Source organism: Neurospora tetraspora (assembly GCF_033439725.1).
Source record: "Neurospora tetraspora strain CBS 560.94 chromosome Unknown B0H65scaffold_2, whole genome shotgun sequence".
NCBI lineage: Eukaryota > Fungi > Ascomycota > Sordariomycetes > Sordariales > Sordariaceae > Neurospora > Neurospora tetraspora.
Genome location: NW_026944384.1, coordinates 2,243,054 through 2,266,775, shown reverse-complemented (window position 1 = coordinate 2,266,775; position 23,722 = coordinate 2,243,054). Strand labels below are relative to the sequence as shown.

General features: G+C 48.5%; 4 protein-coding genes and 1 non-coding gene across 5 annotated transcripts; 4 read left to right on the top strand and 1 right to left on the bottom strand.

The window, feature by feature from the left end:
* The first annotated feature begins 1,180 nt into the window (after positions 1-1,180).
* Positions 1,181-2,208, top strand: B0H65DRAFT_102076 (uncharacterized protein). Its single transcript, XM_062820449.1, has one exon. The coding sequence runs from the start codon at positions 1,327-1,329 to the stop codon at positions 2,038-2,040; it is 714 nt and encodes a 237-aa protein (XP_062684177.1). The 5' UTR covers positions 1,181-1,326; the 3' UTR covers positions 2,041-2,208.
* A 5,233-nt stretch (positions 2,209-7,441) lies between these two features.
* On the top strand, positions 7,442-7,549 carry B0H65DRAFT_t135. Its single transcript has one exon. It is a non-coding gene; the product is annotated as a tRNA-Leu (tRNA).
* A 3,092-nt stretch (positions 7,550-10,641) lies between these two features.
* Positions 10,642-12,148, top strand: B0H65DRAFT_101885 (ubiquitin carboxyl-terminal hydrolase). Its single transcript, XM_062820448.1, has 3 exons — positions 10,642-10,767; positions 10,827-10,840; positions 10,932-12,148. Exons 1-3 carry the CDS (start codon positions 10,746-10,748, stop codon positions 11,889-11,891), a joined length of 996 nt encoding a protein of 331 aa, XP_062684176.1. The 5' UTR covers positions 10,642-10,745; the 3' UTR covers positions 11,892-12,148.
* A 391-nt stretch (positions 12,149-12,539) lies between these two features.
* On the bottom strand, positions 12,540-13,574 carry B0H65DRAFT_419045 (60S ribosomal protein L17; the record flags this gene model as incomplete). Its single annotated transcript, XM_062824177.1, has 4 exons — positions 12,540-12,695; positions 12,787-12,974; positions 13,170-13,419; positions 13,527-13,574. The coding sequence occupies 4 exons, from the start codon at positions 13,572-13,574 to the stop codon at positions 12,540-12,542; spliced, it is 642 nt and encodes a 213-aa protein (XP_062684175.1).
* Positions 13,575-13,777: 203 nt separating this feature from the next.
* B0H65DRAFT_456223 (Fibrillarin-domain-containing protein) lies at positions 13,778-15,509 on the top strand. Its single transcript, XM_062826277.1, has 5 exons — positions 13,778-14,216; positions 14,451-14,511; positions 14,576-14,816; positions 14,878-15,203; positions 15,260-15,509. The coding sequence occupies exons 1-5, from the start codon at positions 14,111-14,113 to the stop codon at positions 15,453-15,455; spliced, it is 930 nt and encodes a 309-aa protein (XP_062684174.1). The 5' UTR covers positions 13,778-14,110; the 3' UTR covers positions 15,456-15,509.
* The last annotated feature ends 8,213 nt before the right edge of the window (positions 15,510-23,722 follow it).

The following is a 23,722-nucleotide window of genomic DNA, read 5'->3' as shown; positions in this document are numbered from 1 at the left end:
TGTTGAGCGAAGCCATCACAGGGAGTAATCGAGACCCCACCACAAACAGTCACAAATGGAGAAGCCATTTGGAATTGTCCCCTTTCCCTCTTCTTGGCTGAAGCTATACCAATTGCGCAAAGTCTTGGTCCTCCTTGGATAACTTGGTAACTGCGTAATAATTACATAAAACATGACCAAAAGCGGCGGTTAAAGTGATTCACTGGGATCTCGTGATGTCGAGTGATGTTGGCCGGTCCTTCAATTTCCTTCAAGATTTCTCCGCAAGATTTGGTCTTCGCGATTCAGACATCTCCGGGCAGCAGGCAACTGCAACAGAAAACGGGGCGTCTAACCACAACTTCAGAAGTCACGGCCGGCATGAACCCACTGGCCGGGCATTTCATGCGCTCCGCTAGCCAGTGGGACTTACCTAAACATTTTGTTTCTTGTTTCATATTCCTGATAATTCCATAATCACAATCTCTTGGCGGCTCCTATTGTGACAAATTGTGTGACAATGAACTTCTGCATTTGCAGATGATCATGAAAGCACCTGGTCGACTGCTTTTGCAACATGTGATTTCAATCCATTGATTACCAGCCCTTTCCAGCCCATCGGTCTGTCACAGGCTCACAGCTATTACAGCTGCAAAGGGACAGATGGGTGGGGGGGTTTTGTAATGTTGAGTTGCAACCAGAGAGCCCCACCATTGGTCTGTACCGAATTTCAGCCCGGCAACTGGAGCAGTTCGTCAGATCCCCCGCCAGATGTGCGATCGTGCGCCCAAGTGAGAGATTCAGAGATGCCATTGTTTGGTGAGGTTGCTTTTTCGGTTCTTGGGAGGATGGCAATTCCGCGATTCTCGATACTTCTCGTACCCTCAGTTTTTTTTTCATATGCCTGTGCCCTGTGCTTGCCCAAAAGGAAATCCAATAGCGTACAACATCCAAGACACACACGTTGACACGGATGATTTGTGTTTGGCTTGCTGGCTTGGACCCTTTGTACGCTGGTAAGCGTGTCGGGACTGGGCAATAGCAACAATTGCATTTCGGTGGACTCTCATGGTGAAATTACAGACTACAAAAGTTTCAACATAATGCGATTGCATAAACAGGCAAACCACGTCGGAGCCGGAGAAAGATTTTGATTCTTCTCGTCAAATTATCGGCTTACAAACATCAACGTTGCCTGTTTTACAAAGCTCAGATTCGCACATTCGTCGGTGTTAAGAAATTAGGGGTGCCAGTGGTGGAACGTTAGCACATGGTTCTTCCCCGACTGTTTTCGGGGCGTCGATATGCGAACAGTCCATCTGCTTTTTTTCCGATGGAGTGAGATCGATGAATACTACTGACTTGACGCACTCCCATAGTGTGCACTCTGCAAAAAAGATCCTGGAGATGAACAATCGCACCGGTAATACCCGACCAGACATGTTCCATTCGCGTTTCTACTTATATCCGCTTGGCGATTGCATTGGGTATCGAGAAAAAGGGGGCTTGAAATCGAGGTGCAACTGTGCAAATGGGTGTTCATCGCTTCTGTCTTTTGGGGGTTTCCCTTTCCGGGGCGGGAGCACCAGCAATTCGCACGAACCAATCGCAATCGCTGGAAGATTCCCCCGACCGGCACGGTGGTTCGCCCCGTCAAAATGCATTGGCCAGCCGGTCGCGGCGACATCTGCCGTCCCTTGCAGCCAGCTGCCAAAGCATTGCAGCCCCACCATGCCCAGCAGTTTGATGGAGCTTCGTCAACTTCAACGTCTTCAACCTCATCTCCCTCGCGACCGCATCTGGTGTTGTATGCCGCGCGGAAGGACAGCGATCCGACGAAAGGCCAAGAAGCGAGACTCGACCGAGCAAAATATATACATACCGTATCCACGGCGCTTCGTATGGGCCAACAACAAGTCTCCGGACTGCAGCCCTGAACTCACAGGTGATCACGTACATTACCCAGATACCCCGCGATTGTGGGAGCGTGGGAAGGGACGGGAATTGCGAACCCAACTAAAAGCGGAAACCCATCCACCCGACGCCATCATGCCATTATGACTTGCATCGAGATCACTCACCTAGTCCACGAGAAGCTTAGCAGCAACGCGCGTCCGGTAGAGAGCGACCGGAGCTGCCTCCTGGCGTCCATCCATCTCTCAAACTGTTCTCTTGGTACTATCCACTATTTGCCGTTTCATAACAGTATGTCTCGGAAAGCATCTATCTGAATATGGGGGTGGATGATTTGCTCCTACAGTTATCCCACATGGGATCTTACTATGCGGCCTTGACAAGTGACATTGGCAGTATGCCTCAAATTCCCATCGAGATGACAGTTGCCTTATCAAGCCGTTTTGTGTCTATCGGCTACTACTCGCCACTTAGATACATACTATGCAGTGTGGCAGTAAAGACGGGAAGAGTGCAGATCATACCATATCATACCAGAAATTTTGTTATCGAACCAACAAAAATCAATCACACCTCAACAAACTTTTCCACCTTTTACATCTCAAAAACACCCTGTCATCGATCTTTCCCAAGCACTCGCTCAACAGGTGTGCCCCGGAAAATCCATCCTTGAAAGTTTCCAAACTTACCTATTCTATTCTATTCCAGGTACTACCAGGCCGCCCAACACGAGTCGTTAGGCTGGGGCTCTTTTCCCCCTACGGTACCACAGCAGCGGACGGGGTCTACGGGGTAATTTCGACAAGACCGCCAATCACTTCATTAGCCCACGAAAAACCCATCTTAATCACCACGACCCTTTTTAACTACCCTTGAGGAGCTCAGGAGATAAAGAGAGGGGAAAGACCCCGAGGGGACCGATTCCTCACCACCACATACGATCACTGTCGAGGATCTTTTAAGGAGCCAGGAGCCCCTTTGAAAATTTCCGAGCGAATGGTTGGACACGGAAAGAGGAGAAAGACCCAAACTGGAAGTCGACCAGGATCATCACCACTCACTCACTCGCTCGCTTTTCGCTTAATGAGGCTCTCTCGGCTCTCCTCTCTCCAGTCACAAACCTAGTTCCAGCTCGACTCGAAGGTCGGGGTGCCCGATTATACCGATTTACATCCACAATCGATCGGAATTCAAGGTTGCCATCGACGATTTTTGAGTGTTTTGGGCTCTTCCCCCCGGTTCTCTCGTTCCAGTCGGCTGGTGACTGGCCCGAACAAGGAGCAGAAATTCCATCATACTCACATCACATGCATGCCCTTTCGGATCTCGGAAAGGGGACAAGCTGAACAATCCCATACTTGTCTTCTGCTTACCTCACTCACAATCACCTACCCCCTTAGGAACCCTGGTGAGGTGGAGCCCGAGCGTAGGTAGCTTCTGAGGTGCCCATGAAATGCCCATGAGGTGCCCGGAATCCGGATGCCCCTGGGTGACGATCGAAAGTTCGAACTTCGGCCTAGACTACTAGGTAGGTGGTCAGCAGCTCGGAAACAGCTCGGAAAGAGACTGACTGGAGCACATCATGGTAGGTACATCGACCCAAAAGTCTGTTCGTACCTTACTAGGGACTGAAGCTCAGCTCTCTCGCTACATGCCTATTTGCACCAACTTAGGACTAGTACACGAGCTTTCTTTCCGGTGGGGATATGGCGGTGCCTACCTTTCTCTAGCTGTGCCTGTCTATCGGCTCAATCCCCCCAGTGCCCTTCGTTATGTGCATGATGTATAACAACATATCGACCGGAGGTTCATCCGAAAATTCAAAGCTTGTTTCAGACTAACTCCGTTTATGTCAGTTAGTTACTAGTTTGGCTCGAATTCTAGTCAAGCTTGGCTGGTTGCTGCTGGTTTTGGACACACCACTACCACTACCACTACCATTACTACTACCATATCACCAACACCTTTTACAAAAGTTCCGTACCTTGGCATGGGTAGGAGGTGAAAGAAGATCTGCATATAATATGCGGATCGAAATATTCAGAGGTCAAGTAACTGTACGACTTCCTCTAGGCCGCTCTTCTTGGTTGGTCTGTTAGACACACGGTCGTTATACCATGTAAGTAGGTAGGTAAGTTGTAGGAGAGACTAAGTCGGCATTGCGTGAATGTTTTGAGGCCATCCTCAAAAGTTCGGCTAAGCGGCATCTTGGAACTACAAGTGTTTACTTGGCTGTCAAGAGATAGTCGGGGTTAACAACTACGGAATGAATGAGTATCTCTACACATTCATGTCCAGAGATTTCAGAAGCTGTCGGCCAGCCGTTAATGTGTCAAAATTAGGTGGTGCGAGGGACCTACCAGTCACGATGGTCACTCGCCAATAACTCTTCCACCTATGCATGAATACTGGTGATAATAGTACTGGGAGATTGAGCGGAGATGCTTCACCATAAGCATGTTAATTCTTACCGTACTGAAAAGAGACCTGCGCCTCTATTGACTGGGGGAGAATGAGAGGTAGTGCTCTGGGGTATGGAAGGGAGAAGCAAGAAGCATGAGAAAACATACCAAAATCAAGTGAAAAGAAACTGGCTCGTTCCAAAAAATGATCTTACATTACTAAACTCATGACCATCAACAAGGTTCTCAGCTGTCAATGATATTCTCTAGAGTTTGGATGCAATCCAAGTTGTCTCACGACTGGGCCGTCCCCGAACAACAGCATGGTTAGGGGTAAGTAGTACCCATTCATTGGCAAACAGTCAAAGGAAAAGGAACTCAGAGTTTTGGAAGCACAAAGGGAAACATTTCAATTTTCTAACAAAGCCCATCTCATTTCTGTGTCTTTTCCCAATATCAGTTGATCAATGTTATCCCGGCAGTGGCGGGGTGAACGTCCCACAGCGCTTCATGAACCGCGACCCGTGCCTTCCCCAAATATCAAGAAGGCTGTTGGAGCCATCAATGAATGCAGGAAGGTGCGAATATGAAAAGCGGACCTGGAAAGAACAAGTCGTTGGAGCCTTAGGGTATACAACTGAAGAAGGTGCGGATATGAGAGTGGGAAAGAACGAGTCGTAAGGCCAGGGCAGTGGACAACAGTGTCTCAACCAGATCTCCTCATTCCATCGGATGTCCCAGGATGCTTTGCTGTGGGTTGAACAATCCTCGACATTATAGGACTCCGTAGCGATAGCTAAGTTGGCATTCACTCCTCGGTCCTCCCTTATGCTAACGAACATCGCCGAGGAACTCATAAATAATTTGAAGAGATTCACGGCACAGCATGTTACTACACAAAAGGCCCAATTGGGTCAAATCATCCACCATTAGGTATCCAGAGCACTTCAGCATTCAACGCTCACAGGCTTATCAGGCTGGTACGTGGCCATTATATGAAAAACTCATCAACTTCCGTTCCTTTTGCTACCGAGAACCTCGACCACTCAGTCTCAGTCAATTAGTTACCCATCCACCCATTCACTCTACTCGCTCACTTCCGTCTGTCGACGGTCATACCGTACTCAGCGCTTCAGTCGGTACCTCTAGTTTGCGCTACCATCACGCCTGCGGATGTCAGGTACCTCCACTCAGATACGTACTTACTGATCATCGTAGAGCAAGCAGACACTGTCTAGTTATCCGACAATGACATCTAGAAAAGGTAGCACGATGTGCTCTCCCAGTGTAAGAGATGAATCTGCTGAACATATGAATGGACAGAATCATCAGTAATGAGGAAGCGGTACATTGGGGTGGCAGCAAGGAGAAGAGTGCCTATGACTCCACCACCTACACTCATCGATAGAACCATCAGGCCTTCACTTCAGTTTCCTGTCAATATTTACTAGAATTAGTCGGTGAAATAGGCCTCTGTGTCGTCAGAGGAACATGTATGTATCAAGCCGGTCAGTTGTAGCTCCTGATGCAATTTTACTTCCATGTTTTACTTGATCAATGATCTCCCTATTGTCTTTACATGTACCTCTCCTTGACTTCTTAGATCAGATGTTATTATACCTCGCTTCCGGCTTACATTATACGAACCCGTTTTTTTGCTCGAGTTTACTTCGGTTTCTTTGTGTAGTTGTTCTCATCATTCATATCTCTTTGCGCGTCAATGACTGAACTACAAAGCAGACAGGGTCGTGTGATAGCTGTGCTGTTGCTTAAGAGCTCTTGAAGCTCAGTCGGATAAGAATAGTGACCCTGAGGGTTTTCTCCGTTCGAAGATGTGCTTGATGGGAGGCCAGGAACGTCTGACAGAATGGTAAAGAGTGTAAAGGCTGATTCCAAAGATCTAAGCTAAAAAACATGATGACAGTATTTCATGAACTGTACTCATGTTAAGTTTAAAAACGTCTGATGATGTTCAAGCTACCTACCAATAAAACTACATGTAATTAGCATAGTTGGACCACCCTTTATACATACCACTTTGCATGAGATGACCCCGATGTCAAGACGCCTAGGAAACAACTCGACATGAGGTCTCGCACCAAAAGGTAATAATCCAGCACTATATAGTACGAATGGGCTGTTTACCGAATACTGGTAGTTTGAATCCGTCCGCTCACTCCCATCCCTATCCAGTCCAAACTGTCAAGTTCGCTGGCGAATTTGCATCCAGTCCAATGCCGATTTGTTAGCTTCATGCTGCGAGGAAACTTTGATGTAAGTGTCACAGCGTAGTCAAGGATGGGTACGATGTGCAAAGGCTGTACTAACTATGGCTAACTTGGACTGAAGACAAGAAGTTGAAGAAGGAAAGAAACCCCGAAAGGAAACCCCGAAAGGGGAAGGCTCGATGGGGAGGACTGGGTTTTATACACTGACTCTGGAAAGGGACGAAGGTTTCAGGGCCAAGGCTAGAACTTGAGCCATTTGAACTATACCCGTGAATCAGATGGAAGCCACCCGTGTATGGAAGCCATTCGTGAATGAGATCTATGACGGGTGGTGCCAGCCGTCACAGTAAGAAGACTGAGGAAAGTTGACCAAAGGTCCCGAGCTAATGTAATAATTGCCCATGCCAGTACCTGTCAGATCCTTGTGTTACCATCTGGGATCTTGGTCTTTCATCCCATCTGCCATTGCATATAAGAACCCCTTCCCACCCACGTGTATCTTAGCTTCCTCGTTCTTCTTCATCTTAAATACCTTACTTATTGTTTTCGTCTGAACCTTTTGGATGCGTCCGTCAGCCCATAATTCCACGTGCTGTGACGTGACAGCCAACAAGCCTTCCAGAAGTACAGTGTACACCAGAAGTGCTTTACGAAAAACCTTGATGGCCGAGCAGGCTGAGGTCTACTTGAGCTTCCGCATCCGAGTGTCCTAATTGTCGCTCCTAACTTGTCAGAGCAACGCACCTGCCGAAGCTGAACAATGGAGATAATCGTAACGATTGATATGTCGGCAACTTCCACTTGCACTTTCCTCACAGCATGCGCGCAAATCATACTTCACCATCACATCCACCGGCTCCTTTGGACGGTGGCTGCTTATAAGCACTACTTCTGCCTTTAAATCACAATATCGACAACGGCAAGATGGCCGAGCGGTCTAAGGCGCCAGGTTCAGGTCTACTTGAACTCGCTCTTCTGAGCTTCCTGGTCTAGAAATAGGCGTGGGTTCGAATCCCACTCTTGTCACAATTTTTGTTCTTTTTTTGTCCTTTTTGATGTTGCTTTCGGCTTGTCCATCCATGGCTGCTGTATTGTGGATCATGTTCCCGTTCCGAGTGTCCATGTGTCCAACTCCATATGGGACACTGTCGGTGGTTACGCGAACGCTTGAAAACATGGGACGATATCTGACAAGATGCTCCTATTATTAGAATCGTCTGCTTCGTAGCTTTTGAGTCGCGATGATGACGAGTAGGGGGAAAAGAGTTTCTAACTCGGAATGGCGTCGTTGTTCCCATGGAGAGCAGAGACGATCAAAAGCATTTCCTGAGCTTCGGACTGACAGTTGTGAACGATGCTTGGGGAATGCCCTCCCAGCTGACAGACAGCTGCCAGGCAATTCTTGCAGTTGTCGGTCCCCAGGGGCAAGCTCCATCAAGCGACCAACAGTGACGAAGTTGAAGGGGATAGGGGTCGATTCGAAATTTCATGAAAAAATGGCTTTCTTTTCCCATTTTTCATGCACGTGACTGAAATATCGTTTTTTTTTTGCTGCTTTTTTGGCCACAATCGTGAAAATCGTATGTAAAATCGATTTATCCAGCGATAAATGCTAGCTCTGGTATTTACGTTGATTACTGCATTTCTGGTATTTCTGGTATTTTTGGCATATAAAGTGTAAATCTGTATATTGAATAACTATTTCCCCTATTTGAATAGCCTCCTCTCTTACTCTTTGGCCTCTTCCGCCTCCCTCTTATTGTTTTAATTGCTCTCTTATATATAATTATATAGCTACTCCTCGATTTACATAGCAACTCGTCCCTTTCTAATATAATAAAGCTGGTAAAAGATTGGTAAAGGTTTTTAAGCTTCTTCCTATTTATATAAACAAACGTAGCTATATCTATCTTATCGGCGGTAAGGCGGTTACGCTTTAGGTTCTCTAAGAAGTTTATAGTAAAGAAGGCCCGTTTATATAGTATACTATTAATTAGCGTACTAAATACCCTTATAGTAAAGAGAGTAATAATAAAGCCGCTATCTAATAATATACTCTACTATTCCTTAAGGTTAAAATTATAATAGGTTTAAATATCCTAATTTAGTACGTATTTACCTTCACAAATCCTAAAGGATAAGAAATTACTTAAGAACTGCTCCTCTATAACGTTGGGTAAGGTATAGGTATATTATTTGAGGAATTCGAGTATTGTACTAGTAATTCTAGGAGTTGGAGGTTGAACGGCGGCGAGCTTCTTTACCGTAGTTTCGAAGTATAAAAGGAAGCCTAGTTAGTTAAGTAGGGTTAATTATTTACTTCTACGTAATATATATAATTTTACTAGTTTATTTTAATATTAATCATTATAGCGATAGAGGGACGCCCTATTTTATTCCTAAGTAGAGTAGATAGTAACTTAACGACGGATAATGTAACTGATATAAAATTTATCCGCCTTTAATATTAATTAGGCTTTATAAAGTAGCGTTATAAGTTTTGCGAAGGTATTAAGATTGTATTAGTATTACGCGTTTTCGATAATTTCGAGGATAAATTATAATTTAATAAATTCGTTATCGCCCCTTCTTCCTATAATAGTAATACGGGGTAGTTTATTCTACTAATTATTATTATAACGTATTTATCGAACGAAGGTTTATAATACTAACTTAATACGTTAAATCGACTATACAAATCTATACTATAATCCCTATTGGGTAATTATATTAATTTAATTAATTTATAATATAAAAGAAATAATAGAAGGATAATCCCTAACTTACTTTGTTAAGATAGTAACGAATTTATTATAATAAATTATTATTAAACCGCGAAGGTATATTAACTATAGCTTAAAAGCGTAGAAGAAGTTTATAATAATTACGGTCTACTATACGAGAACTTTAAAGGGTTCGATACTAATTAAATCTTTTATTAATAACTATAACGAGTATAAATCGTATAGAATTGCAAAGGATATTTTAAACCATTCTTAAATAAGTTCAAATATTATACGCCGGGCTAAAGTATATATATTGGTAATAGAACCATTAATTTTAATTAAGGTATTAGTTATTTTATTATAAACGTTCGAAATAATACAGGCGAGGTTTATAATAATATACTCGATTACTTCAATATACTAGTTTAACTTAAAAAAAGACGTTCTGCTAGCGGTAGTAAAGGAAATATTAACGATATAATAATTAGCGTAATTATTAAATTCATTAAAAAAATATTAATATAAAAAGCAGTACGTATATATTAAGCGATAATCTATATTTTTATCTACCTATAAATAAAGGAAAACTACTTATTAACTATAGCAGTAACGTTAGAAGGGGTATAAATAGGTACGATAGAGTATAGAAAAGTACGTATAGGGAGCTTTCAAAAAGGTTGAAAGGCTGCCTATTTAGTAATATTATTTCAATTATGTACTAGTCAATTTTCTTCTTTTAAGCACCGTTTAATTAAATCACGTATTAGTGGATATTATTATAATTCTTAACTTACTGGCGGAACTCGTAAAGGCGGTATGCCTTACAGTTTTAGAGGTGAGCGCGTAAGCGAATAATATTATTGGTTTAGCGGTTATTGTAGTAAGTATATCATACAATGGGAGTTATATGACTAGTCTTAAATAAGCTCAAATTAGACAGTGATAACCTCGTTTCTAACGTTACGTATAGGCGGCATAACGAGGAGGTTGTTGGTATTGAGGGGATTTGAGGAAGCAAGTTAGAATATTGAAAAGTAGGTTGGAGAGGAGGGGGGAGAGGAGGGGGCACGGGCCATTGAAAAAAATGAAATTTCTGAAATTTGAAATTTTCCGCAAAAAATGTCATTTTTTCAGAAACTATCGATCCCTAGAAGGGGAACCTGCTTATCTTATCGCTGTTGGCGAAGGTCCGCGAGCTGCATCATCGCATTGAACCTTCGCCGTGACATTTGCAATTTTAGGGGTTGGTGGCGTACGGTGTTAGAACACTGGATTTTTTTTCTGTAACGAGCAGAACCTGTAATCGACGCGTCAGTTGAGACGTCTTCGAGCGAAATACAACTTAACCTTCCGTCCTGCGGTTCTGACATACCCCTCGATTCTTGGACAGCTTCAAGCCCCGCCACAACTTAGTAACTTCCTCCCAATATACCACCGAGCACCAACGCATACGGCTACAAACCGCACCTTTTGTATCTGCAAAACTTCCTGTCAAAATGAGTGGTGGTTGGAATACCAGTAAGTTGGGCTGCGATACGCCAGCTATAGTACTTCCAGCGCTAACAAATTGTCCACAGTCGAGTCCGATGCGGTATGTTAGCCATTTGTCCACCTCGAGTTACCTTCCGGCACGCGGGCGCAACTCTTGTAGAAACAATGAATGACTGACAAATCATTTCAAGGGCGTCTTCACCGACCTTCTCACCAACCTCGGCGTAAAAGGCGTCCAATTCGAGGAACTTCTCTCCCTAGAACCCGACGCCCTCGCGCAGCTCCACCCCGTCTACGGCGTCATCTTCCTCTTCAAGTACCCGACGAACGAGCCATACCGAGGCACCGACAAGCCTCTCGACGGCACCTTCGACTACGACGCCAGCGAGCGACTCTTCTTCGCCCACCAGACCATCCAAAACGCGTGCGGCACGCAAGCGCTCCTGAGCGTGCTCCTCAACAAGGCCGACCCGTCCGTCTCCCAAGAAGGCGATGCGGGGTACATCGACATCGGCGACAAGCTTCGCGACTTCCGCGAGTTCACCATCGCGCTGCCGGCCGAGATCCGCGGCGAAGCGCTCTCCAACTCGGAGCTGATCCGCGACACGCACAACTCGTTTGCGCGCAGCAGCCCGTTCATCGACGAGACGCAGCGTCGGCCCGACGAGGAGGACGGAGACGCCTTCCACTTCATTGCCTACTCGCCCATCGGCGGCACCCTTTACGAGCTCGACGGCCTGCAGCCGGCGCCCATCAGCCACGGCGCTTGTACCCAGGAGGACTTCCCGCAGAAGGTTATGGACGTTCTGCAGCGGCGCATTGCCAGGTACGATGCCAGCGAGATCCGGTTCAACCTGCTGGCTATGATTCGAGACCTGCGGATCCGGGCGCGCGAGTTTGCTGATGAGGATCTGCTGGCGAGTGAGGAGCGCAAGCGTGAGGCCTGGCGGTTTGAGAATGCCCTGAGGAGACACAACTTTGTTGGGTTTGCGGGAGAGATTCTCAAGGGTGTCGTGTCGGCGAAGCTTGTGGCGGGAGGAAGTGCGTATGATGATTGGGTTAATCAGGGCAAGAAGAAGATGGAAAAGAGGGCAGCTGAGCAAAGGGCAAGGAAAGGTGGAGAGGGGGAAGACGTAGAGATGCAGGGCTGAAGGGTTCCCTGAATCAGATACCCTTAATCAGATACTAGCGGTGGATCTGTTGAGTTATGTGTATGATCACGACTATATGAGCCCCTGATCTGTTATTGGGAGCAACGCTGGGTGTTTAGGGGGCACGATATGCATTTGCCAAAATCTTATTGTACATGTAGATTTCATACAAAGGAGTATGATATCATAAGAGGTACGACTATCATATACCCAAAATACCGAAAGTGGCGGAACCACAATGGCAACCGTGTCTGCTCAAGCATCACTTCTCACGCAGCAAAGAAGACACATCCAACTGAACTCGGAGATGCTGGATTGGGTATCGTTTCGGGAAGGCTAGCTACCTGAACATCATGCGGCTCTGCATCAGGGGCAGACATGTACGTCACAGCCACTCAAAGAGCCCAGGTAACCCGCGATTAGGTTTGGCGTCCCGTTGGCAATTACGCCAGGACTTGAATGATTGCTTGTTTCGTCGTTTCATGCTTTCTCAAATTCTTTTATTGAGTATTCATGATCGACCCCTTTTTCCCTGGAATCGTGACCTTGACCCGAAAAATGCCATGCTCGCGTACACCGTTCCGGAAAAAAAGTGAAGCCCTCAATCAAAACATCCCCTCGTCCAATCACCTAGCTATCAAAGCGCATTTAAGCGGCAGTGATGGCACGGCGGACGCGAGCGCCACGCTGGCGGGAGGAAAGGTGAGCATCCTCGCGGACAACGGCCTCGGACTTCTGGACAACCTCGTCGGCCTCAGTGAGGATGAGCTCGATGTGGCAGGGGTTGGACATGTAGGGGTTGATCTAAACGCGAACTGTTAGCCCATTGCCGGCTGGGTCGTCTGCCTGCCGGTGCAGAAGCAGAAACCGGGGAGTATCTCGGGGTTTAACGTACGCGACCGTGAGCACGGTAGGTGCGGCGGCGCTGCTTGGGGGCTTGGTTGACCTGGATGTGCTTGACAACGAGGTTGCCAGTGTCAAGACCCTTGGCATCGGCGTTGGCCTCAGCGTTCTTGAGGAGACCGAGGAGGAACTCGGCGGACTTCGCGGGCCAGCGGGCGCGGGTAACACCGAACTGCTTGCCTATATGACGGAGAAACGGTCAGCACCGTGTCTTCCATGTCCTCCATTCGATTGCGGTTTCGTGTCGGTCGGTCGCGGTCCCATCATGCTGACAATTCCCCTATCCCCCACCACTTCATCCTCCCCATTGTCGGCGTTGTCGCATGATGTACCGGTTCGGGTGTCTTTGTGCATATGAATCTCGAGTAGTCGTACCTTGGGAGGCGCGGCCGGTGCCACCAGCGTAGCGTCTCATGGGGACAGCCTCCTTCTTCTCAAGAACGTTCTCGAGGAACTTCTGAGCACGCTGGAGCTTCCAGCCATTGATGGCCTGGGCGGTCTCACGAGTGTTCTTGAAGGAGACACGGAGGTAAGAGCCGCGCGAGCGGGCGGACTTAGCCGGGGCAATCTCAGTCGCAGCGTACCGAACCTGCGATTTTGAACAAGACTCGGTCAGCGATTCCCTCTCCTCCAAGTGCTCGCAATGCTCGCAAAGCCGTGATTGTCGTCCGTCGAGAATTTCGTCGTCATTTCGGCTGCAGAAGCCCGAAAACTGTCCTGAAGCAAAATAACGGCGGCAATTCTCTCGTTCGGCGGGTTTCGCAGGGATTTACTCACCATCTTGCCTGCTTGTCGATGAGAGGACGGGGAATCGACCAAGTGTGATGTTCAGAGGTGGTGATGGGTTCCAATTTTGGCGTACAAAAACCGATTTTCGCGATTAGGGCTCTGTGGGCACTGCGCAGGTGGCTCGTGCGGACCGTCACTTTGCCTGAGGCACGTGCACGCGGGGACAGTAAGTGCTAGCGCTGATAACAGCCTGCCGCCTGGACTGCCGGCCGTGCACGATAGCCTCCGCAACAAGTTGGAGAACCTCGACCGCCACGCCAGGGCGACAGCCAATGGCAAGGCAAAAGACCTCGACCGGAAAAAAAAGTGCTCCAGCGATGAGACTCTGTGCCCCGCTGTTTTTTCTCTTCAATCCATGTCCAGGAAATTTTGCACCCAGCTCCAGCATCTTTTCCGAGTCTCTCGACAGCGCCGCGCGACAACTTTAAACCCATTGTGCCTCGCACGACAGATCTTACAACGCGTTTCGGCCCAGAATCGCAACTTATCCCGACTCCGACTTATCAATACCGACACATTCTATAAAAATGGGCTTCGAGCGTGGTGGCAGAGGCGGCGCCCGTGGCGGTGGTCGTGGTGGATTCGGTGGTGGTGATCGTGGTGGCCGCGGCGGTGCCCGTGGTGGCTTCGGTGGTGAGTTTGGCCTCAATGGCATCGCTTGAAGGGTCTTTGCGGTCTTGTCGTTGCTTCTGTTCGTTATCTTGAGAGTTGTCTCGAGTCTGCTGCGCCCCGTGGTCGCTATGCATGCCTCTTGATCCCTCGCATCAGGATGATGGCTTCAGTCGAACTTCATATCGCACCCGATCCTACATGCGATGGCAACAGCAACCACTTCAACAACAACACCTTACTAACAATGACTTTTAGGTGGCCGTGGTGGTGGTGCTCCCCGTGGTCGTGGCGGTCCTCGCGGCGGTGGCCGTGGCGGGTACGTTTACATATCCAAATATGCTGATGACTTCGAAAGACTTTGACTAACATTACGACTCTAGTCCTCCTGGCCGTGGTGGTCGCGGTGGTGCCCGCGGTGGTGCCAAGGGTGGCGCTGCCGGCAAGAAGGTCATCGTCGAGCCTCACCGTCACAAGGGCGTCTTCGTCGCCCGTGGTGGTAAGGAGGATCTCCTCGCTACCGTCAACCTTGTCCCTGGCGAGTCCGTCTATGGCGAGAAGAGAATCTCTGTCGAGAACGCCTCCAAGGAGGAGGGTGGCGCTTCCACCAAGACTGAGTACCGCGTACGTTTTCCAGGCTTTTACGCTTGTGGCCTTGGGCAAAGACTAACATTGGACTTTGCAGATCTGGAACCCTTTCCGTTCGAAGCTTGCTGCCGGTATCCTCGGTGGTCTTGAAACCATCTATATGAAGCCTGGTTCCAAGGTCCTCTACCTCGGTGCTGCCTCCGGTACCTCCGTCTCCCACGTTGCCGATATTGTCGGTCCTACTGGTGCCGTCTACGCCGTCGAGTTCTCTCACCGTTCCGGCCGTGATCTCATCAACATGGCTACCCGCCGCACCAACGTCATCCCCATCGTTGAGGATGCCCGTAAGCCCATGGCTTACCGCATGCTCCTCCCCATGGTCGATGTCATCTTCGCCGATGTTGCCCAGCCCGATCAGGCTAGGTAAGCTGAATTCTACGTACCCTTGACTTTCTGTGCCTGACACTAACACAAGATAGAATTGTCGGTATCAACGCCAAGCAGTTCCTGAAGCAGGGTGGTGGTCTTCTCATCTCTATCAAGGCTTCTTGCATTGACTCCACTGCTCCTCCCGAGCAGGTCTTCGCCTCTGAAGTCCAGAAGCTCCGCGAGGACAAGTTCTTCCCCAAGGAGCAGTTGACTCTTGGTACGTTAACCCGTATACCTTTCGGCTGATAAAGCGACCAATAACTAACAACTGCCTACAGAGCCTTATGAGCGTGACCACGCCATGGTTTCTTGCGTCTACCAGCAGAAGGAGTTCGTCGATAACTGAGTTTCGAATTAGTACTGTTCTATCTTCGTTGCTCTGTTCTGGAACCTTCACATAATTCGGTGTTCTACTGGCAGGATGGTTTTGTAAATCTGGAACGGCGAATGGCGTTTGGGTATTTGCCTTGTATTAGCATTGTGGGAATAAAGCACCAGGGTTCTTAGACTGACATCCGAAGTGACCCCGGTTGCTTCTCACCTTACGTCGCCTTCTACGATTTCGTCACGACTTTCAAGCCACCAAGCAACGAACCCAATATTCACCAGCGAAAGGGCCAGCCTACAACACTTCGACAGCGATCACCAGTCAACCACCCTAAGAACGACAAGGGCGTTGGATAGTCAAGCAGAGGTTACTTTTATGGGCTCTGAAAATGGTTGACGGCATGGTTCGTTTCTCGATGCTTCATGGCATTTGGGGTTTGCGAACAGAGAGTCTCTCCCTCATCAGGGGATCACGCCGACAACTGAGGCTGTTCCAATGGCCATTAGAGTTCCAGAGGAGACTACTTGGGCCTGGGAACGCAAGGGTACAGCAAGCCAGTGATCACATGGCTTAAAGGATTGTCTAAACATGCCTAGTGTCAATCCAGGATGAAGGGTATGCGCGGCCGCTGGTATCGCTTGATGACGAGCACAGTTAAGTTTGCTTAGCCCTATAGATTTACATACCAGAGTTTTGGGTCATCTTTACTCCTTGTCGGCGGTCTCGTTGCCTCTTGAGCTTACTGTTTGTTGCTTTATTCAATGCTGGATATGTTCTGTTCTATGATCTGCATGCTGTCCAGCTCCTCGATATCTCACCCCATTGCCTCTACACTTTCCCCGTACTAAGCGCTCTTACACTCCTAAAAGTCTTATCTCCTTGGTTCGTTTGCTTGCGGCGTTGAACAAAGCTGACAAGGTAACTCAGGCTATAACCCACCCCGGGACGAGGCAAGCAACTCTAATGGAGAGAGCGGAGAGTTCGAGTGTCATCCATTACCGGGCACTATGCTAGGTACGAATGATGACCGGAGCCAGGCTGGAGGGTGATATCATCTCCAAGGTCCTGGAGATATCCTCGCCAATGACTTTCGAAGCTAATGTAAACCATGAGCAGCAAAAAACCTGCGAGGGCTAGAGCCGGATCAATCAGGTCAAGTTTTCCTCTCGTTATCTGGCTTTTATGTTCCCTGTATTTATGGATCCACGAGGAACTCTAACACACGCAACATTATGCAGATTGGCGTATCCTTATAGACTGACAATGTAGATGATCCGTTCCGCTTCCTAGAACATCTCTTTGTGAGACTCAGGTTCTTGTGCAAGACGACTGGGAGTCTACTGGCGAAACTTCTCACCTGAGTTTCTTTCACCATGTGCAGTGGCATTTTACTAGGATGGGTTGCGCACTCGCGCTTCATCTCGTTTATTCCGTCCTTGCCTTAAGTCAGTAACCCACTGATGAGCCGTTTTCGCTCACTCAACAAAACTCAAGATTTTTCAACCAACGACGACAACAACATGAGGCGCGCGCCAGATATGCGACCACCTTTTCTCGGATCTTTACTGCACATAATAGGGGTAAATCCCCAAGGGGAAACCGACGATCGAGGATTGGCGCCCTTCAAAGCGTTTAAGCAGGAGGCTTTCTGTCAGCGACAAACCAGACACGTCTTACTCTTGGCACATATCTCGTCAGCGGCTTTTGCTTCTCGCACACTCCCGTTGATGATCATGACGATGATTGGCTTTTTGTGATCGACAACCTCAACTGTCAATCTTTCCTTTTGATCTGTCGTCGGCGTCGGTCCAGATACGAAGAACGACTTGTATCGTGGTGAACGAGGTCTTCAAATGGACGAATGTTAGACCAATGTACGTCTTTCTTTTAGTGCGTGCCTTCCTCGCTCTTAGCCAAGTGGGAAAATGGCCGGATAACTACCGGCTACGTATTGTCAAGACATTCCCTTGCGTCCCGTCGAACGGAGATGGACTTAGCCTTGGCCTGCCTGCAGTCTTCTCATCTCGGATGCAGTCCGCCCTGGATCCGCGGAAGCGATGATGTGAATCGTTGAACGGCGGCGAGGGCGGGTTGGACAAATCGTAGTATTACTCGTTACTTGGAATTCGAGCAAACATCGGAACAGCAGCAAGGCCATATGTACATCTCACTTACATATGGGAGTGATCAAACTTGGTGATGTACTTTCACCATTCAAACCCCTTGACTCGGCATTTGCCAGACGTTTTACACACTTGGCGTACAGTGTTATACGAGAAAAAAAAACACCTGTTGACGGAGTTTAGTTCCGGTCGTTGTCAGATGACGGCCATTTCACTCTTTTGCGAATTATTCGCAAATGGTGTTTGTGGATTGACTTCTTCACTTCAATACATTGCCTTCCCAACATCTTGCTCAACGTATCACCCGATATCGCAAGTGGAAGGAACTACCTAAGTAAACTCCGCACATGTCAGCGATTGATCGTTCCTTCCTGAACAATAACCATCTGTTCGGCAATCGCAGGTCGTCGCTTCCTCGGAAGCAACCAAGACTGAGGTTCAATTTACACGGGAGGAAAGAACATCGCCACACCGAGGCATGAGCGAACAAGCGACTCCACTATCTACCTCACGATAAGTCGTTGTTTAGTCCTGCCCTCACAAGGCCAGGATGGCTGGTATTGGTGTTGGGCAGGACCGAATCATACAAATTGCACACATTTTCTTCACCGCGGTACGGCAGCTGCAAGGCAAACAAATGCGGAAGAAATAAGCGGAGTGTACCGGTTTGGGATGGCCATAGAGGTATGATCTGATTGAATGGCCTGGGATGTGCACAAAGTACCCAAGACTTTGATGTTGATCCGGGGAAGGCGCCAAATGATACAACTCGCTGCAAGATACGGGATGCCAAGGGTCCAAAGAGGTCCAGATCATTCACACACGATTCACTTGTACGTTTAGAGGTATGTATTTCCTGATAGCCTTATCGGAGTCGTCAGATTCTAGTCGAAACTCCGGCGTGGTAGTGTACTAATCCAAACTAGACGACGCTTTGACACCACCAGGATCTCAGGATCCGGGAATACCTTCGCACCTCGTGGGCATCGCGCAAGCTATCAACTCCAACCGACCGAGCTAGCCAAGCGCCGCCCTCAACAATCTCCTTCCTTACCGTTGCTTCTCCTCGGAATTGCTCCGGACAGTCAGTCCAATGCAAATGTCTCCGACCGAAACGCAAAAAAAAAAAAAGAAAAAAAAAGAAAAACTAGGTTATTGTGGTATCGGATCCGTTGGACCCTTCAACGTCCGGGCGGACCGTTCATCGGAAAGCCTATCAGGCCATTCTACGCCTCCCCAATCATCCCCAATCCCATATCCTCCAAAGTCTCAACTCCGCAACTGTGGCTTGCGCATAGGCACGACACTAACATCGGAACTTCGTTAAGGAACCATTCGGGAGTGAGTCCGAACGACGAAAAAAAAAGACGTTGAGAATATTCTACGCTAGTGTAAAGTGGCAGAGTGGACGACGACCCCGAAAAATAGAAGACTCCCATAAGCCATCGGCTGTTAATGGTCTGGCCCGAGCAAAAAGACCCCCATCCATGCCTTGCCCATGATCATCCGGCCGGACTGGACTGGAGTGTCCCACTGCCTCCCCTTCTCAGAAATGCTGGTGGTGGCGCTGGGGAAGGGAATACCGAACCATCCAGCTGGGAACCGGAAACTCCTGCGCCCAGACTGCGCTCAGGATTACCTCTAGCATCGATGCTGTAAGATAGGACAAGCCTATCTGGCTGGGGCTGGGTTGGCCCTTTTCCATTCGCCCCATCCGTCCTTGACCTTGTCTTCCTTAGATACTTGCTTTGGACCCCCATCGATTTCGGGGTTTGGATGGGACCCTGAATAGTGGCGCATAGATCGGTTAGAAGAGAAGAGCCAGTTACAGATACGGGTACATTTCTGGAATCAGACTTGTGACTGATGGATGGAGTTCCCTTGTTCGTCGTTTGGGCTCACAAGCGTACGAGAGATCGCGATACGATACGGACAAGGGAAAGATTGTAGATGTCACTTGTTGATATCAGTTGTTCAAATCGAACCGATATGTATAGAGGTATGTATCTTCGTCCCGGGAAATTGGGTCCAGTCGTTTGTACGCCCGGGATGCTTAGCATCCGGTATGTGAGTGAAAGGAGTGCTGCTAGAAATATCTTCTTGTGCTCGGGTGTTGCTTGTTAAGCCGTTTAGAGAGGGCCTATGATATGTCGAAGAAGAAAGAATGATCGGTTGCCCCCTGGTGTGACTATGAAATGATGCCTCACTCTGTGGCTTGATCGAGGGCGTACAAAGTCGGGACGTCATTCTGACATTCCGGATATCTTGTGTTGGAATGGTACAGTAAGCATCATGGGTGCTTGCCGAAAAGTATTGTCTACCTATTTTGATTATGTGGGAGTGTCTTCGGTGTGTCCCTGGCTTGTGTAATGTACCTATCTCTTTCAATGCATTGCTGCTCTGCATAAACATGAACCTATTTGGGGAAGGGTGACACAAGGACTAGACAAGTGTCTGACAAAAGGTATCCGGACCTCTCGATGGTGTATGACTTTTTCTGATGACGAGCACGTGAAGAGGAAACAGAAGGTTTACTTTTCGGTTGAAGGAAGCAATACTGTAGTCGAAATAAGCCATGGTTGCGAGACATCCCGGATGTTCTGGGATACTGAGTTCACTCTTTTGGCATTCGGAGACGGCACAGATCCGTATGTCGTGGTTTCCATACCGAAGAGTGGCACGATTCTCGATTTCGATTTCCCAGAGTGGTCTGGATTTTGAACACACTGGCCTTCATCCGGAGGGGGGAGGGAGTATTGACCTGTGTGAAGGAGGGGCGCCATTGGTTCACCGTGAACGGTAACCGACATCACGATGGACAGTCCCGCGTTGATAGTGATGAGAAGACCGGGCATGGCGGGGTCGTTCAGTAGTCTGAGTACTCATGGCAACATGGAAGCCAACGATCTTTCCCATGTCTTCTTTGTTGCGATTTCTGTTTCCCTTTCTGAGGCCGGCCTTCCACAAACGGGTAGGACACCGAAAGCTCAAAGCCCAAAATAGTCTTGTCTCCGGGAGGGACCCGTGGTAGGGACGGGCGGCGCCGGGGGCGGAGGCGCGGGGGGACGGGACGATGGTACCCAACAGTCAACGTCGCAACCGGCGAGGCCGAGTTGAGTGACGGGAGAAGCGCACCAGAAGTGACGACCAAAGTGACACCTCAAGTGTGGTGTCTTCTATCATCCTTCCACCCACGTTGGCCCAATGGAGGACTGGCATCGCTCACCGTGGATGGTGAGGATAATCCCCACGGTCACATTTGTTGCGCAAAGACACTTGCAAATTGAGCCAGTGTATCGTTTGGCGCGCAAGATATCACTTATCCTCTTGTGTTGCTGAGTTCCCCGAGGGACGGTTTGACGGGTTGGAACACACTTCCACTTCCGAATAACATGCCATCCCGTCGGTGTTGATGAGTGTTTCCAGGATGATCACCGTAAATCCCGTCCATCCTGCACCAAACCTTTGTTGAAATAAATTAATTGATTCGGGGTTATTGGTTACGCGACCCTTGCGGCGATCTGATCGTCCAAATATAGGAATCGATGAGCACACAACATACGTATCAGGACTTCCATTGTTACTTGCCTGTAGACTCCTGGGGAATCAAGGCAAAAGAGTTGGGAATGCTCTGTAAGTTGGTTCGTTACGGCTCAAGGTGGCGTATTGGGTCATTGCTGCCATGTTGAAAAAAGGCATCTTGCAGTTTGTGCAACATGGACTGCAACGAATTGAACTTGTCCGATGTCAAGAAGAGATCAGAGGTATCTTGTCCTGGGAAGGTACTATGTACACTCGCACACGTGACTTGCATGCCGTCTTTGCAGCCAGCAACTTCCTTTGCTCCACGCTGGACAAGACTGGAATTTTCAATGGCAATGATGCGATGGATCGATAATTTTTGAATTCTTCTATGAAAGGTGACGGCTTTCGACGAATGGCATTATTTGCGTTTCGAGGTTGTCGGTGCATTTGTGGCTGGTGCCAGCACTAACAGAGATTGACTCCACCAAAAACACCAACAGAGGGCGGGACCACAGCGCTAACAAGTCTTGCGTTATCGCGATGAACTTCAGGCTAGCAGAGGTACGTACCGCCCCCCGCGTCACACTTCAGACTTCGTCACAGCCTTGCAACCCAGACAACCCCACCTGAGGTACCATTGCATCAATGCAAGCACTCAAGCCCAGTCTGCGCCTTGACAAGCACCAATCTTGTCTGGTCCTCACGGTCGGCGAGAGCCCCGGATCGTCCTTCGGAAACTTTTTGGACCTCACCGACACGGCATGGGCCCCGGGAGAGTTGAGGCTCGGCCGGGGGAAAGTGGACGCCAAGTGTTGTGCCGGTGCCGTTGCATGGGGGAAGAGACCCCGCCTACGGACATGGCCAACTCGCGGACAACTCGCCCTTTCTCCTCCCGCAATGACACTCGCGGATGCACGATGGGATAATCGAGAATCGACTGGCAGTCGTCGACACAAGAAAGGTACGTGTATGTGCCAGAAAGGGGGATCTGCGTTGTTGAGGTTTGCTGTCCATCCCTTCTCATCTCCCATCTCCCCTCATCTTGGGTGCTTTTGCATCAAGATCCCTTTTTGACAGGCCACCCACTCTTCCGTCATGGCACAGTATGTACCTACAATTCCGCGGGCCCTCCACCCCTTTTCCGTGCCGCTGATGGCTTTCTACCCCGCGACATCGCTCACGGGACCAAAGGGCAGGCTGGGCAGCCACCACTCCATCTCACTCTCCTCTCCCAAGCGAGCTCATGAAACGAGATGATACTGCTTGAGAGGTCCTTTGCGGGCCAACAGAAATGTTGGGGTTAATGCTATGTTCCTTGGGAGATGGATTTTGGGGTTCTCTGGTCCCCAGAACGAGCCGGATAAATCGACTGTGTGCCCAGATATTTCGGCGGTGTGGAACCCCTCTGACCGATGAGGTGTCATGACTTTTCCTTCGCGGCTCAACCACCAACGTTCGCTGTGATCCTTCTCACGATGCGCTCAAGAAGAGGACAACCGCGGCAATACTGGAAAGCCAGAGGGAGGAGGAGGCGATGACGGAAGAGGCGATAGCGGAAGAGGCGATGACGGAAATAAAGTACACGAGCCAGGAGGCGGTTCGTTGAAAAGTCCAACTCCAAGAACTCAAGGTCAGGCCAAAGGGAGGCACAGCTGGAAGCACAACAACGGGAGCTCCAAACTCAACAACCGCTACCACGATACCGCCGATACCAGTACCGCGCGCCCATGGTACTGTAATGCCCTTATCCATGTCAAGTCAGATGTCAATTGAGCGCTTCGAAAAAGCCCGTTTTGAGCTCTCTTCGTCGTGGTTCGAAAAGATGACTTTTGGTGAGGATTTGATGCGCGAAGTTGATGCCAAGCCTGGGGTCTTGGCTTGAGCTTGGCTGTCGGTTTGTATGGCCCCACACCGCCGAAATATCTGGGCACACAGTCGATTTATCCGGCTCGCCCCAGAACTGCACTCTGCAGTGGATGATGATGGTACAACAGCCTGCCTTCATTTCATCGAGCTGGATAAATCGACTGTGTGCCCAGATATTTCGGCGGTGTGGGGGCCGTCTGGCCAATGAGACAACTATGAGCGACCATGTTAGCGCCCGCCAATTTTGTTAGTTGGTAATATCGTGTGATATTTTTGTATAATAGTATTAATAATTGAAGTAATTGAGTATATTGTCGTTGCCGTCGTATAATTATTATAGTTAGTAAGTATAGTATTGAGGCTTTCGTTTAGTATGAGTATTGATTGTGCGCTATAAAAATGCTTAAAATTATCGATTTGACCGCCTCTTCTCCCGCGGGCTCCCCTATATTCGCGCTCGCGCCTATACTTATACGCGCCCTAAACCCGATTCCCTCTTTCGAATGGATTAAGACTGAGCCCCGCGATGATAATTACGAGTTTTTCGATATTAATGAGTTTATTAAAGAAGAGAAGCCGTCTTTAATTCCTCGTCCAGTTATTTTAGCGATTATTCCCTTCCGTCGTCGTCATTCCCTATCTAATTCTTTGTTCTCTTCTTTGTTGTTAAA